The 15,483-nt window shown below is 37.9% G+C and overlaps 1 protein-coding gene across 1 annotated transcript in view; it reads right to left on the bottom strand.

The window, feature by feature from the left end:
- Window positions 1–3,144: 3,144 nt before the first annotated feature.
- ADGRB3 (adhesion G protein-coupled receptor B3) overlaps window positions 3,145–15,483 on the bottom strand; it is a 439,895-nt gene continuing 427,556 nt past the window's right edge. Inside the window, exons 28-30 of the mRNA XM_062489771.1 lie at window positions 13,495–13,530; window positions 5,249–5,353; window positions 3,145–3,333 (exon numbers count right to left, since the gene is read on the bottom strand). Of these exons, the coding sequence (XP_062345755.1) occupies window positions 3,145–3,333; window positions 5,249–5,353; window positions 13,495–13,530 (330 nt within the window). The remainder of the gene's footprint in view (window positions 3,334–5,248; window positions 5,354–13,494; window positions 13,531–15,483) is intronic.

Raw genomic sequence — 15,483 nt, 5'->3', positions numbered from 1 at the left:
TAAACCTGAATCCACTGGGTTATTAATAACAGCACAACTGGGTCAGCAGCATAGTGAGTGTAAACTGATTTATCATATTTCCTGAGTAAGTTTGCAGCCTACCCTAAGCTTTATACAGTTGTAACTAGACTACCATTGAACAGAAGTTAGGTGATATAAAGCTTATACAAATAATTTTTGCATTACAGTTATTGAAATACTGAGGTGTTCAAATATGTATTATGTTTAGATCAGACAAGGAGGATGCTAAGGCTTTATATCTGGATTCAGGGGTCTAAGCTTCCTCATTTGGGCTCAAAAATTAGAAATTTTGTAAAACATGCTCTAAGACTTGTTACCATATGGAATGAAATCCTTAAAAAATGTGTAGTTTCTCTTGTATGTAGTGAAAAGTTTTTTGTTGCATTATCTGATCTGAAAAGTTAGGAGGCTGCATAGCCAGCCTTGCCATCTGCCTCCTTCTGCATCAGCCTCTTGAAAAACAGCCAGTTCTGTTTGACTGATGTATCACAGTATAGACTGATAGAATCATAGAAACATTAAGGTTGGGAAAGACCTCCAAGATGATCAAGTCCAACCTTGACTGAACATCATCTTGTCAAATAAACCACAGCACTAAGTGACATGTCCAGTCATTCCTTGAACACGCCAGACGTGGAGACTCCACTACATCCATGGGCAGCTCAGCCCAATGCTTAACCACTCTTTCTGTGAAGAAATTCTTGATGTTCAACCTAAACCTCCCCTGATGCAAGGGAGGCCAACTCCTCATCCTGTGGCTGATTGCCTGGGAGAAGAGATCAACTCCCACCTGGCTACAGCCTCCTTTCAGGGAGTTGTAGAGAGGGATAAGGTCTCCCCTGAGCATCCTTTTCTCCTGACTAAACAACCCCAGCTCCCTCAGATGCTCCTCACAGGATTTACTCTCTAGACCCTTCACCAGACCTGTTGCCCCTCTCTGGACAGATCCAGCTCCTCAACATCCTTCCTAAATTGGGGGCCCAGAACTGGGGACACAGCACTCAAGGTACCAGTGCTGAGTACAGAGAGACAATCACTGCCTGGTCCTGCCACACTACTGCTGACACAGGCTAGGATGCCACTGGCCTTCTTGGCCACCTGGGCACAGTGATGGCTCATGTTCAGCCTCAGTCACCAGCACCCCTCAAGTCCCTTTCTGCTGGGGAATTTTCCATCCACTCTGTCCCCAGCCTGTAGCACTGCAGGGCGTTGTTGTGACCCAGGTTCAGGACTTGGTACTTGCCCTTGTTGAACCTCACACCATGAGCCTCTGCCCATTGATCCAGCTTGTCCAGATCCCTCTGCAGAGCTTTCCTGCCCTCCAGCAGATCAACACTCCTGCCCAGTTTACTGTTGTCTGCAAACTTACTGAGGGTGATAGTACTGCATCATTTAACCTCTAGGCATCTAAGCCTGCTACTGGACCTGATAGCAGGCTGGTGGCTAGTTATTTCTTACTTGTTTAAAGATTTAGACCCTGAGGCATTAGATTAGAGAAGTCTTTGCACAGCATGAGATGCTCACTCAGAGCAGGAAAAGTCAGCCTCCTTTTTGTGACTTAAATACCTTATGGCCTGGAGAAAAGATTGTCAAACTGAAATACTTTCTGAAGATTGGTCCTAAGGTAGATCCTAAGTACTTTTCTCTTAACAGATGGATGCTGATCTTCCTCTTCCAATTCTCTGGGTTAAGTTCTCACTGACAAGCCTCTATTCTTGTCTTTTTTCTTCCTAAGCAGATTGGTGGTCGTGTTTTCTTCCTCTCTGAGATCTTTCCAGATAGTAGGCTGCAGCATATTCACTTTTGTACAGCAGGAACCAAAATAGTTTTGGAAACTTTTCTAGAACTATGACATCTGAAGTTTTGAGATATCCTATGTCCCCACAGCTACGCTGTAGATGAGATTTTTGAAGATCAGGTTTTGATTCTATGCATGGAAAAGGAAATTTTGTCTTCCTACTCCTAATTGTTTAACTGTATTTTTCAATACAAAGAATAATCATACTTTGCTTGTGATTTATGATGAAACCAATTCAGGTTTTTTTGGGTTTGATTCATTGTCTTGTTTTTTTTTTTTTTAAATCTAAAATACATACGAACTTTTTTATCTTGAGATTATTTTTCATTATACATCAAGAAGATTATGCACAAGATATGATTCTAAGTCAGCATTTTCTTTGGATTCTGTGCATTGAAACTTAGCTTATTTTCCATTGTTTGTCTTTCTACAACTAGACGAAAATTCTTACAAAACATGTAAAAATTGTTATAATATTCTGGTAAGTCCAATTTATGAGGTACATTGTTGGAAAAAAAACCCTAAGAAAATTCAGAATGGATACAAGCCTACTAATATAATTTAGAAACTTTTTGCAGAAGCTACATACAACATGCTATTAAAACTGCAAATACATATTCAATGTTTTTGTTTTATAGAAAATTTTATAAGTATTCAAATTTATGAGGAACAATATGGAATAAAATGCACTAGGAAACTGATATGTAGACAAAGGTTTATTTACACCATACAACATTTTAAATATTTTATACACAGCTGCAGCAGAGAAAGCTGTTCTGAGCTTTCCAGAGAAAACTGCAATAATAAAGATGTGAAATATATTATTCATATAAAAGTGAGATTATTACTTTATTGCATTTAAAGCAATGAAGAATGTAGCTCAACAGACATTCATTTAATGACAAAAACTTTGCTTTTATATTATAAAGTAAAAAGTGTAGTAATGGCCAAACAGACTGTTATAAACTTTAAAAACTGCATAAATATATACATTGTGCTTCATGGTGAAGTTTTTTGAAAACTAAACCAAATGAAGCTGTTACAACATGAATCGTTGCTTGAGGTTTATCTATAAAGATTACCTTACAAATCCATTCCACGGGTACTTACAACACACGATGGTAAGAATTGTACACCTGGTTCTCCACTAGCTGCACTAGTGGGAATATACTGTACGAAAAAAACCACTGACATTTGGCACAGGAAGAGCCTGACATAAAGGAGTCGCAATGTTCAGACAGGAGTGTCAGGATTCCCACAGTCTTTTTATTGTCAGTGCAATTAATTATTTTTACTTTGTTTCTGTTTTGTTCAGTTCCTTTTTGTTAAACTTCTGTTTGAAAGTCACCTTCTTGCACATCTAAAGGTAAGTTCAGACACTTCTCCCATTCTGCTGGTCTGAGTTCTAAAGCATCTTTTGCCTCTGTGTCTAATACATTTATCGTTGTATAGTGTTGGTAGTCACCTGTGGTTTTGAAACTGTCCCATGGAGCCTTGCTCGGTCCTGAGTTCTCCTGAAGACCAAAGAAAGAAGAATTAAAATCATGGATGAAACAATGCAGTTTCCATTCATAAGGCTGATTGCTGATGTGCTCTCATGAGACACAGAAGCTGGAGAGGGGAAATGGCTTTGCAGGGAGCCAGGCTGGTGGGTGCTCGGCACTGCTGTGACTCTCTCTGTTAACAATCAACATTTTGGCAGGCTCCTCACCTGAGCTGCCAGCTAAGCCCTTTCAGAAGAACCAATGTGTGAGGAATGGGCTGAGAGATCCAGTACCAATAGACATCTTTCTAAGAGTGGGAGAAAAGTGGGAGAGGAGTGTAGAAAAGAGTGAGAAGAAAAAAGGAAGGTAACTGAGAAGAGTTTGTTGCCTGAAACATGAGTGGTTTGAAACAGAGACTGCTAGCTGGATTTTAAATTGTGGCAGGTGCATGGCAGAACGACAGAAACTTTGAAAATGCTGCCTTACAGGCTGATGGGCTCACATATATTAGGATTAACAGACTGAAAGGTGGTTATTTTCTACTGAATGTTTTTTTTTTTTTTTTTTTAATGCTAGGTTTTATAAGGCAAACAATTTTATTGGCCAGTTTAATTAAAAATTTCTGCTGTAATATGATGGATGGGATTTAGTTGCTAAAATCTAAATTTTTTGCACCATCTAAGATGCCTTTGGACTTTCTGCTCAATCTCCAACTCTCTTCCATGAGAGATGCAGATCTCCTTTGAGTCCTGTATCATCACTGCCTGTACTGTCTGTAAACCAAGACCTCTGTCTAAAATAGCCTGAGATGCCTATATTTAGGTACCTGGATCACTCTCTGGATGTCTCACAAACAGACCATTCCTCTAGGCAGTTTTTATTAGCAGACCTTTCAAAATCACAGCACCAATGTGAAAGAGTAAACACAACTCTTTCACTGAGATTCCCTCTGAGATTTTGAATTAATTCAAGCTTTATGTGAACAGCAAATCTCAAGTAGGGAGACAAATGAAAACATTACATGTCAGCTGATCTCAAAAGGGAGACTGAGTGAGAACTTGATACAAAATAACACATATCACAGATAAACGTTCATCAGAGAACCAGGGCTAAATTTCTGCTGGATTAAGATGATGTAAATGATGTAAATCCACTGGCCTCACATCTGTTTAATACCTCTTCTTCATGTCTGAGAGCAGTTCTTCTGAAAAAGTTATAGAATACAATGATTCTAGCTCAGTTCCATTTAATATACAATTTTTACATTATAAAATTATATAAAAATTATTACCAATCAAAATATTACTGATAAAAATATGTCAGACTAAATTAGCTGTTTTAATTAGGCAAAATCAGCTATTTCCTTGCTCTCATTATCAGATGTAGTCAGGGTGTTATGCATGTGTGTGTGTGTGTATAAATTTGAATTATGATGATAGCAGCCTCAACTCAGGATGATTTGATTTTTGCTTTTCCCATGATAAATATTTATAAATCTATTATGGAAAAGACATGGCATTACAGAGACCTTGTTTGCTTTCTGGACAATTGCATGTATAGGTAAATCAATCTGGACTTTGTAGTATCAAATTTATTATCTCCTTGCCTAGCTAGAGGAAAAGCCTTATTGGTGAAATTGTATCAGTGAACTGCTTTCTCTGCATAAAGGCCCTTAGACACAGTAGGCACATACAGATTTGAAATGTATTCCCTCCAGTTCAATTACTTGTCATCTATAATGATGTTAGTGAGTTAGTTATGGTCTAATTGTAGAATGTAATGAGTCTCGTCATAGGATGGATTGCTGAAAATAGCTTTGGTTCTCATTTCTGAGGTACCTAAAGGTGAGGTCTTCTTGGGAAATGTACTGAAGTAAAAAAACTCTTGTTTAATTCTTTTTGTTTAGGATCCACCAGATTTTTAAATATAATAGAAGGACACTTACCATACTGCCTGATTTTGGTACATCCCGAAATCTGTCCAGAGTCTGAAATTTCTGATTTAACTCTTGGAACAATTCCATATGCCTCTTTCTTGTATGCATGACCTTCTGCAAAATGGAATATACTTGCTTATATTTATAATTTAATCTGTTTTGCTTTTTATTTTTATTTTTTTTAAAGAGAAGCATTACTTTTTCCAACATAATAAAGGAAATTGAATTTGGCAGGGCCATCTTTTCCATATAGATATGATCAGTGGAAGTGAATTGCCCTGGCCATTCTCCCTGCCGTGTTTAATGTTCATCCTATGTACAAGAGATTGTTTAAACCCTACATTTATTGAGTTACTTGAATTAAGGGGCACTGTTTTTACACTAGCTTGGAAGTATTCTGAAAATAATGGCAATTTCTCAGAAGAATATTTCTCTTGCATATCAAGAATATTTTCTATAACTTCTGTTTTCAGCATGGATGCTTGTATTTTAATTTCTATAGGGAAGTAACAGCACTTTTTAATGGTCCCTGTTGGAATAATTTTTATGAGAATGCTGAACTCAGAAATCTTGGCTCAAAATGGAAAATCCCCAAATGTTTTATCTTTTTAATTAGACATCTTCTTGTCCTTCAAATCGTCATAAAATGCAATTGAAATTGCTTTCATATTAAGAAAATTAGGCATATATTTTGTCAATTTTACTTGCTTTCTTATTTCATGCACTAAGAAATTGGAAACCACCCTCCCTCTAGCCCATGCCAAGGGCACTCTTCCACAGCAACTGATTACATGGCACTCCTGTGGAAGAGGGGGAGACCCCAAAGGGCCCCCACAACTCTCACACCTTAGTGCACAGGCCTCAGCCATGTATCTGCCTGGGCAGCTACTTGGTGAGTGAAGCTTGTTTTCAAGCCTAGATTGTAAACTATGACCATCAAAGCTGTTTTCAAAGGAATTCATGCTCGGTTCCGGATTCAGAGCAGCCTCTGGAGCCAAGCTGAAGGCTGCTTACTGTTTGACCAGTCTCATGGTTCTGTGGCCTGGATGGTCTGGGGAGGGGAGGGTGTGAGGATGCTTCACTTCAGTCCAACAGTGGATGGGTTTGGCTTTGCTTTTCTTAAGCGTTGTAACTGCTTGAACTTGAATTACACCCAGGGCAGCATCCAGGAATGCTGACAGATGAGGTGCAGGACACAGGCCTTTGTGCAACTCCTGATTTTGTGTCAGGCCTGATTTTCCCTGGAGCTCTGAGTGAAACCCTACAAACTTATGTATGAGGTGCCTGAGTGTGAGCCCTTCCACCAAGAAACACCCCTGCCAAACCTAGGTTAGCACCTTTTAAAATGGAGTGGCAATAGCTGACTCTCAATATTCCTTTATCAATGTCAACTTTATCTTTCATTTGCATTACGTCTTTAGTGATTTCATGAAACGTGGCTGCTTTTTTGGCCAGGCATTTCTACTGCTATGCTGTAATACCTGTCAATAACTTCAATACAGCCACACAGTAGTTTGAGAGTTTGTTAATTTCTGAAAAAAGGAGTTTGGCAATATGTCTCACAAAGAGACATGAGACATCAGCAATTAAAGATCTATTAACTTGAGTTGTGGGGAGAATAAGGGAAAACCTTTTGCAATATTTGGTAATAAAATCCTTGGAAAAGGTAATTTAACTAGAAATAGCTATCTAAATTTATGAAGGGAGTTTCACTTAAGTGATTTCCTGGGGACTCTTTTGAGATATTGCTGCTATGGTAGACAGGAGTATATAGCAGTATTCGTATACATAAAATTTAAAAAATGTTCTACCTCAAAGATTATTATTGGTTTAAATAAGGAGACATGGTCATGGGAATAAAACCGTTTTGGTAGGTTAAAAAGCTAGCCCTAAAAAGCAGGAAATAACATGAGGCTGTGAAACACATATTTCCATTTGGAAACTTTTTAGTAGAAAGCTGGGAATATAGAGAATGCTACTTTCTCATATATTTTCCTTAATCGTGTACCCAAGATGTCATTAAATAGCAAATATGAATAATGCAAATGTCTTACTCAGTTAATTACATTATTCCTGAGGAGAAGCAGGTGGGAGGAGAAATAAAATACTTGCACCGGGAAGTCTGCCAGAAAAAAAAATCTTTACATTTTATTCTTAATAGCAGCATGACTGGTATGAACATGTACCCATGGATCTTTTGGTTACTTTGTGTTTTCCTGGCTTCCATTCCATAATTCCTACCCACTGACACCCACTCCCTCCCTACTTCTTATAAAGAACAATCTGAACTGAAAGTGTAGCAACTTAAATTTCCAACTTTAACTCTCAGTTTCTAGACCTCTTTAGAATTTCTGGTTAGAAAGCAGCATCTTATCTCCTTTCTAGAAGATATGCTCTGTTGGGTAACTCTTTTATGAGAAAACAACCTACAAAGAATTTTTAGGGTGTTATTCTGTCTTCTCTATTAAATGGGCAATGTGGAAAACAACCCCTTTATTAATATTAAAAATACTAATTTTTAACAATACAAAGCTGGAGATCTTGACCACTAATACCAGGATGAGTACCAGAGTCAGACACAAGGCTTCAGACACACATCTTCTTGTGGTGTCTCCTAAATGTTTCATAACTCCTGTGCCCCACACCCTAAAGGGGGCCAAGCACCCCTTCCACATTCCTACCCCCACTCTTAAGTTAGACAGAGTGTGTGTTTTGAAGAGATTACGCCTTACTCTGATGATCACCTACTCACAGAAAAGAATTCACTGTGAATGGCTGTCAGCAAGATGGGGAAAACTTCAAACATAACTCTGTGCCCAGCTCCCTTTTTTATTTATGACAAGGCTTTAGCTGAACTTTTAACTCAAGACAAAAATACTCATGAATATTTCATAACACCCCACCGCAGTACTGTATTTAGCTTTGGGGTTCCCAACATAAAGTCCATGTCCTGTTGGAGTGAGAGTAGCAGAGGATGACAAAGATGATAAGAGGGCTGGAGGACCTCTCCTATGAATTCAGATTGAGAGAATTGGGGCTGGAGATGAGAAGGCTTTGGGCAGATCTTACAGCAGCCTTGCAGTACCTAAGGGGGGGCCTATGAGAAAGCTGGAGAAGGACTTTTCACAAGAACATATAGTGGTAGGCCAAGTGGTGATGGATTTAAGCTGAAAGAGGGTGGGTTTAGATTAGATACAGAAAAATGACTTTTATGATGAAGTGATGAGACACTAGAACAGGTTGCAGAGAAGTTGTGGATGCCCCATTCCTGCAAGTGCTAAAGGCCAGGTTGGATGAGGCTCAGCCTGGTTTAGTGAAAGGTGTTCCTGCCAGTGGCTGGGCCTTGGCTCTAGATGACATTTAAGGCCCCTTTTAACCTAAGGCTATTTAGTGATTCTATGATTTGTGGTCAGTCTCATAAATAATATCATCATCATCATCATCATCATCATCACCACCACCACCACCACCACCACCAGGTAATTTCATTTACCTTGGAGATTTTCTACATAGTCACAGTTAAACATGTTCTCTGTCAAATCTTGTACAAAGCAGCTAGGTTAAAAGAACAGATGGGGGAATCCCTTCCCAGCCCTTTAATGGAAATGTTATTTTTTCCAAGATGTTATAGGTACGATCAGTTGCCAAACTTGGTAACAGGAAATAATTTTTCCCTGCAGGCATTTTTTTTTACCTTTGCCTTCAAAAGATGTCTTCAGGTTACTAAGAAAATTATTTTAAACTTTTATGAGTTATAATAATATTACAATAAATAGCTATGGCAGATGAAGTTCTGAAAGAATGCAGCTCCAGCAATCAGTGATCAATTTAGCATTATTGTTGGTGAAAGTCTACTGATCTGTGGAAATGAAAGAAGACAGTCTAGTATTCACACTTGCCCTGTGTATTCTTGCTCTCCCTCAGAGCAAGAGATGACTTGAATCCTGTGGATCAGGGTAATAAGGCATTTTTGGAATTAATTGGCATAAATGTTGTTAACAGGGTAGATCCAATCAATGGCTGATAGAAATGAGAGAGTGGTGTGACTGTGGAAATCCTAGTCAGACTCTTTCATAGAATTTAAAGGTAATTGTGATCTTGAATCCTAAAACGCATGCCAATAGTACTGTTTAGCTCTCCTGTACATTTTTATAATTGCCAGCATACACCTATTATAAAACCCTCCAGGGAATTTCTAGAGCATCTGTATTTCTGTTCAACATAATTAGAATGAATTTTATTTGATCTGACAGCTAACTGTTAGTGCTGAAACTTAATGAAAAAGCTACCTGTCCAGCTCTAGAGAAAAAAATGACAGGAGTTGGAGGGCACTTAGCTGGGGTTAGCACAGCCTGTGGCAGCGAGAATCTAAAATGTCCAGACCAATAATTTTGCGCATGTTTTGGACACCAGACTGCATGAATGAGTCCAAACTTACCTTTATTAATAGCAAGAAAAGAGCTGCAAAATTGTTTTATGTTGACCATTCAGCAAACTTCAAAGTTCAACTAGATTAGTCGGTGTTTTACAAAATCTAACCCAGGACAGTATATTATGTAGCAGAAACACTTCCTGCTGGCAGACTAAGCCCTGTTTGTTACACTCTGTCTTTTTGGTTTTTTTCCCCTGCATGAAGGGATAATTTAAGAATGTAATGGTAAGCTATTTAAAAAGGGTAAACAATATACAGGTGCCCAGTTTTGAGAGCCCCCCTCTCTAACCAGCTTGAGATCTATGGTAAGTGCTTGTCCGTTTTGATGGCATCTTTTTCTCTCTCCCTTTCTTTTGATTGAGACACGTTTTCCATAACAGAACCCACACAGACACAGGAGTTTAATTATTTATAATCCATTGCAAAGGCCCTTAAAACTACATCTGTATTTCTGTATGTATTGAGGATAACAGAGACAGAGAGTATTTTGTGGTATGTAGTCTTAGTCTAGCTGCGTTCACATTACACAGCAGCTGGCTTTGGGTTTCTTCTGTGGCTCTTGTAGAAAAATGGCCTTTCTCATTTTTTAAAAATGTATTTTTATTGTTTTTCTTTCAAATTATTTATATTAATGTGAATGTTCCATTGGAAGACACTAGAATAGTCATGTTTTTGTTTTTTTAAGTATGAAATGATGAGTATATAGTAGTAAGTCAAAAATGTCTAAGACTATTCTCTGGCAACATCTAACATTGAAAGTTTCCCATGAATACTAAATTCTATTAAATGCTCTTATTTTCCCAAATAAAAAGTCCAAAACCAAATTATCTATTGTGAATGGTACCCAGACTGAACTGAGACCCTTAATGACACTCAAGAACTTATTGGAGAGACAATGGTGGTCCAGATAATAGTGAAGGTCTTTCTAAAAATTAATACATAAAAAAGCTGGCATTTTTAGCACCCAGGAATAGCCCCTCAAATGTCTGATTTATTAAGATAGGCATAGCCTGAGTATTTGTCTTGAATATATATAGAGACGTGGGAAAGGTTAAGGGTGCAGAGACTGCAGAGAGAGTATTAAAACGAAAAGGACAGAGGTAGCCAAACTTGTCCCATCCTTGTTCACCCTACATATTTAACATCTGTTATCTTCAGAACCACATCCATGTCATTCTGTGGTTTCGTATCCTCAGGAATATGGAAGGGCAATGTCTCAAAAAGTGCCAGCTGGCACTGGTCACAGACAAAGCAAAGAAAGTGGTAAACATTTAAGTTGTATGTTCAATCCCTTTGGCTCGATCTTGCCTCCAGACTGTATTCCGTTTTGCAGTCAGGCTGCTCTGGGGTATCCAAAGAGCAGCATATTGGCCACACCACATCATCTCAACATTTTTTGGCTTTTTTATTTTATTTTACCCTACACAGCCATGCTATGTGTAAGGATTCAAGAAAGCCCACAGACTTAATCAGAAGAATCATAAATCTGAGAGGTGAGATGGGGTTAGTCTGCATCAATATTTGTAAAACATAGCAGCAACTGGCACAGTAATGCTGCTGCTCTCAGTTCCTCAGTTCCAGTCACTCCCAGTGGCCCCATCATTTCCTTTTTAGAAAAAATATATTTTTCCTGCATTCTAGTAGTCATTCTAAAAATACTAGGCCATGGAACAGCAACATTACAAACGAGTTAAGAAAAAGGTGTAAATAACCAACAGCACAAACCTGGGAGAAGTGGCTGTTACCCCAGAGAGCTGTGCACCCCTTGAGAAGGACCAGGACAGGTTGAAGAGAGGGGCAGAGAACTGTCTGAAACTCAGCAGAGGAAAGTGCAGGGTTCTGCACCTGGGGAAGGATAATTCCCTGGACCAGGACAGGCTGGACGCTGACCTGCTGGAAAGCAGCTCTGTTGAGAAGGACCTGGGGCTCCTAGTGGACAACAAGTTCTCCATGAGCCAGCAGTGTCCTTGTGGCAAAGAAGGCCAATGGTGTCCTGGGGTGCATTGAGAAGAACATTACCAGGTCGAGGGAGGTGATCCTGTCCCTCTACTCAGCCCTGGTGAGGCACATCTGGAGTGCTGTGTCCAGCTCTGGGCTCCTCAGGATGAGACAGACATGGAGCTCCTGGAGTGGGTCCAGGGGAGGGCAACAAAGATGATTAAGGGATTGGAGCATTTATCTTTTGAGGAAAGATTGAGGGAATTTGGCTTGTTCAGCCTTGAAAACGGACAATTTAGAGTGGACCTTTTCCCTGACTATCAGTATGTAAAAGGTGGTGGTGATGAGGTTTCCAGGCTCTTCTTGGTGGTGCCAAGCAACAGGAGAAGAGGCAATGGGCATAAACTGATGGACAGAAGTTCCACCTGAATATGAGGAAGAATTTCTTTGCTGTGCAGGTGACCTTGCACTGGCACAGACTGCCCAGAGAGGGTGTGGAGTCTTCCTCACTGGAGCTATTCAAGAACCCTCTGGACATAATCCTGTGCCATGTGCTCTAGGATGACCTTGTTGACCAGTGAGGTTGGACCACATGAACCACCGTGGTCCCTTCCAGCAAGACCCATTTTGGGACTCTGTGAAACCATGTGAGTCAAGAGAAAATATGTAAGGGGAATCCTGGCTCTTGAGAGCAGAATGTGTACTGCATTTGCTGGCGGTTATTTACTGTCGGATTATGTTCCTGAGTGACAGGAAGAATGTTTTAGTATCTGTTGCCACAGAGAATGCTTTCATTGTCATATTTCTACTTTTCAATGACAAAGCCAGTAAAGTTTAGAATTATTTATATCACTACAGTTATAAAGCTTATGATTGAATTTAATTTTAGAGTTGTTTGCTCATGAGAATTTTACTATTGTTTCATGTTTTTCTTCTTCCTTTCTATGCATTTATCCTAAAGCATATTTAGGTAATGGCAAACAGGGGAGTTTTTTATGTTATAGTTGATACGTGCTGATCACAGGCTTTCAAATTTTAGCCCATGATCTGTAGGCTCCATACAAATATAATTGTTCAGCTTCTTTGGAGACACACATAATGAGTTATATCAAACTACTTGTATGCATGAATAGGTAACCTATGCGAAAACCTCAAATTATGAACCCTTGAAAACTAACTCCTGTATTCCTTCTGGTAGAAATCAGAGAAAAAAAATTCAAACAAATCTGTTAGAAACTTAATCATATTGACTGAGATAGAACAAAACGGTCACTAATGAACACAACTAAACCTCACTCAACAGGATCTAAGTCAGAAATTATGGCTATCCAACCTGAAGAACCTTACATGAACTTAATTTTTTTATATAGCATGTGATCCATAAACTTTGACACTTGCAGCACTACATCATTCAAAATTTGACACATTCATAATCACTACTTGGATATGAAAGTAGTATTTCAGTAAAGTAGTACTGAAGAAAGAAAAAAGAAATTATTGAAAATCTCTTGAACAAAGTGAACTTCTGCTGTGATTTAGCCTGTCCTATAAAAGTGTCACACTTTTTCAGGAAGTAGATAGCCAGAAAAAAAAAACAGGAAAAAAAAATTCAAAAAAACCAAACCCAGATGAAAATGAAGAGGCAAAGAATTTAAAAACTGAAATCATGATGGTTAATATTGCAATATGACAGTTTGATCTCAGAATATTTTGCAAACAAGTTGCACCAAAGTAGTTTTAATGAATCGTTCATCCTGTTCAGTACCAATTGAACAACCCTACTGCATCTACTGTGCCAGAAGGCTAAAATCTGCTAAAATAAACACTTCACATTTACTTTTAGGAAAATACTTTTGATATTCAGGAATAATACAGTAAAACTTACTTCAAAGTCAAGGTCCGAATAACGTGATTTTCTTCTCTATTAAGCAGTAAAAAAAAGAAAAAAGAGGTTTTATTAACAAGGGGACTAGTCAAATCATATTAATGAGTCTAAATAACATTCTTGTTTTCCTATCAGGTATATATTAGGTATTTTGTAAGAAGATAGAGATTTTATCTTAATAATTTAAGATTAATGTGAGACTTTGCATAGTTTATTAGACCAGTATAATCATATTTTCTCTGAAATAAACCAGACTGTATTTCACTGGGATGCACAATGTGCATGTTATATGCATGCAATGGAACCTGTTGGTGTAGAAAATATTTCTATACTTTTTGTGGTATTTGAAAATTATCATCATATTTATACATTTTTACACAGGAGCCTATACATATTTATGATTTAGACTTTTTGTAAGTTTACAGAATTTGATTCTTTCCTGTATCAGGCTTACATTGGTACAACTCCATTGATTTTAATGGAATAAATGACAGCAAAATCAAGCCGAAGCCATAGCTTCAGCTTGTTTGTTTGCAATGACAATCTGAATGGAGAAAGCAATGACTTTGTTTTAAACTTATGACAAATCTGATTCAAAGCATCTGATATAAAGCAAGAATGATTTACTAGTGAAGTAATCACTTGTATAAAATGCAACAGAATATGATTGCTTAGACATGTTACAAATAATTTAGCCAGAATTTTTTAGATCCAAAAAGAAACCAATTATAAAGTAAAATTATATCAAAAAAGAAGCAGAAATATTATAAAGAACAGATAAAAACATCTTTTTTTCTTTTAAAGTTGGAAATTAAATGGCTTGCAATAGATTAAAGAGATGTATAAAGAAGAAGCTAGGTTGTGAGAGCTGAAAAGAATGCAAAAAACTTGAGAATGAAGAAAAAAGATACATTCATCTTCAGGAAGGAGGGTTAAAGAAGAAAAAAGAATTCCCAAACCCAAAAAGACTTGCTGCTGAAGTTTAGCCCAGTTTTTTATGACAGGGTATGATGGCTTTAAGTCATGGTTAAGGAACCTTTTCCCACTGCACTTAATTTGTCAGTGAAGAAGAATCAAACTCACTAAGTCAAGACAAAGAATGTTTCTGAATCTGATTTTATTTGGTTCAATAAACCTGCAGGTTTTAGTAAGCTGATTTGTTTTCCTGAAATTGAAAGGAGTGATTTTACAAGTCTTCCAGCTGTAAAAAGCGGAAGATGTTTCGTCTCTGAGCCCTTGATTATACCACTTTGTGACATGTTGTCTGGTTTTGTAGTAAAATTTTAATGCTCCAATCCACAATAATACACGGACTATTACTGCAACACTGTCGACACTTTGATGCCTAAAGGGCTCTGAGGCTCTATAGAAGAACAGTCTAAGTTAAAACAACCAACCGAGCTTTGGAGAAGCTACCTTTAATCATCAAGGCCTCATTTAAAGAGAAGCTATGCATCTGTGATGAGAAATGATCTACTTTTAAGGTACAATTAGATCACATCCACCACTGTAAAGACTCAGTGGTTACAAAATAGGAAACGTGTATAACAGATGATGTGGTGAAGTTTACAGGAATAGCTTTGAAAATTGTTTGAAAAAGTTATTTTTAAGTTAGAGTTCAGTAATAAACCTGATACCATTGAAACCTAAGTAAAAATATAGATAATTTAGGGAAAAAAAGTGCACTTTGCTAGGTACTGTGATTTGTAGAACTGAAACATTAATATATTGCTTTAAGTGTGCTTGACTGCAGTGAAAATATTCCTGGCATAGCTGGTTTATTACGTTTTGCACCCAGACAACTCCATCACTGTTTACATGGTGAAAATATGTATCTAACATACTACAAAATATTCAGTTGTGCTATTGTCTGAGAGAGGCAAGTATTACAGTTCTGCTGTTAGTTCACACCAGTTACAACCAAAGAGGGGATAGACCACAGGCTTCTCTCAGTGAGGATTTTTCTAGGACTCAACAAGAACCTATCAC

Source organism: Cinclus cinclus, chromosome 3 (genome assembly GCF_963662255.1).
Source record: "Cinclus cinclus chromosome 3, bCinCin1.1, whole genome shotgun sequence".
Classification (NCBI taxonomy): Eukaryota; Metazoa; Chordata; class Aves; order Passeriformes; family Cinclidae; genus Cinclus; species Cinclus cinclus.
The sequence above is the reverse complement of the archived record's forward strand: the minus strand, read 5'-3'. Positions and strand labels throughout refer to the sequence as shown.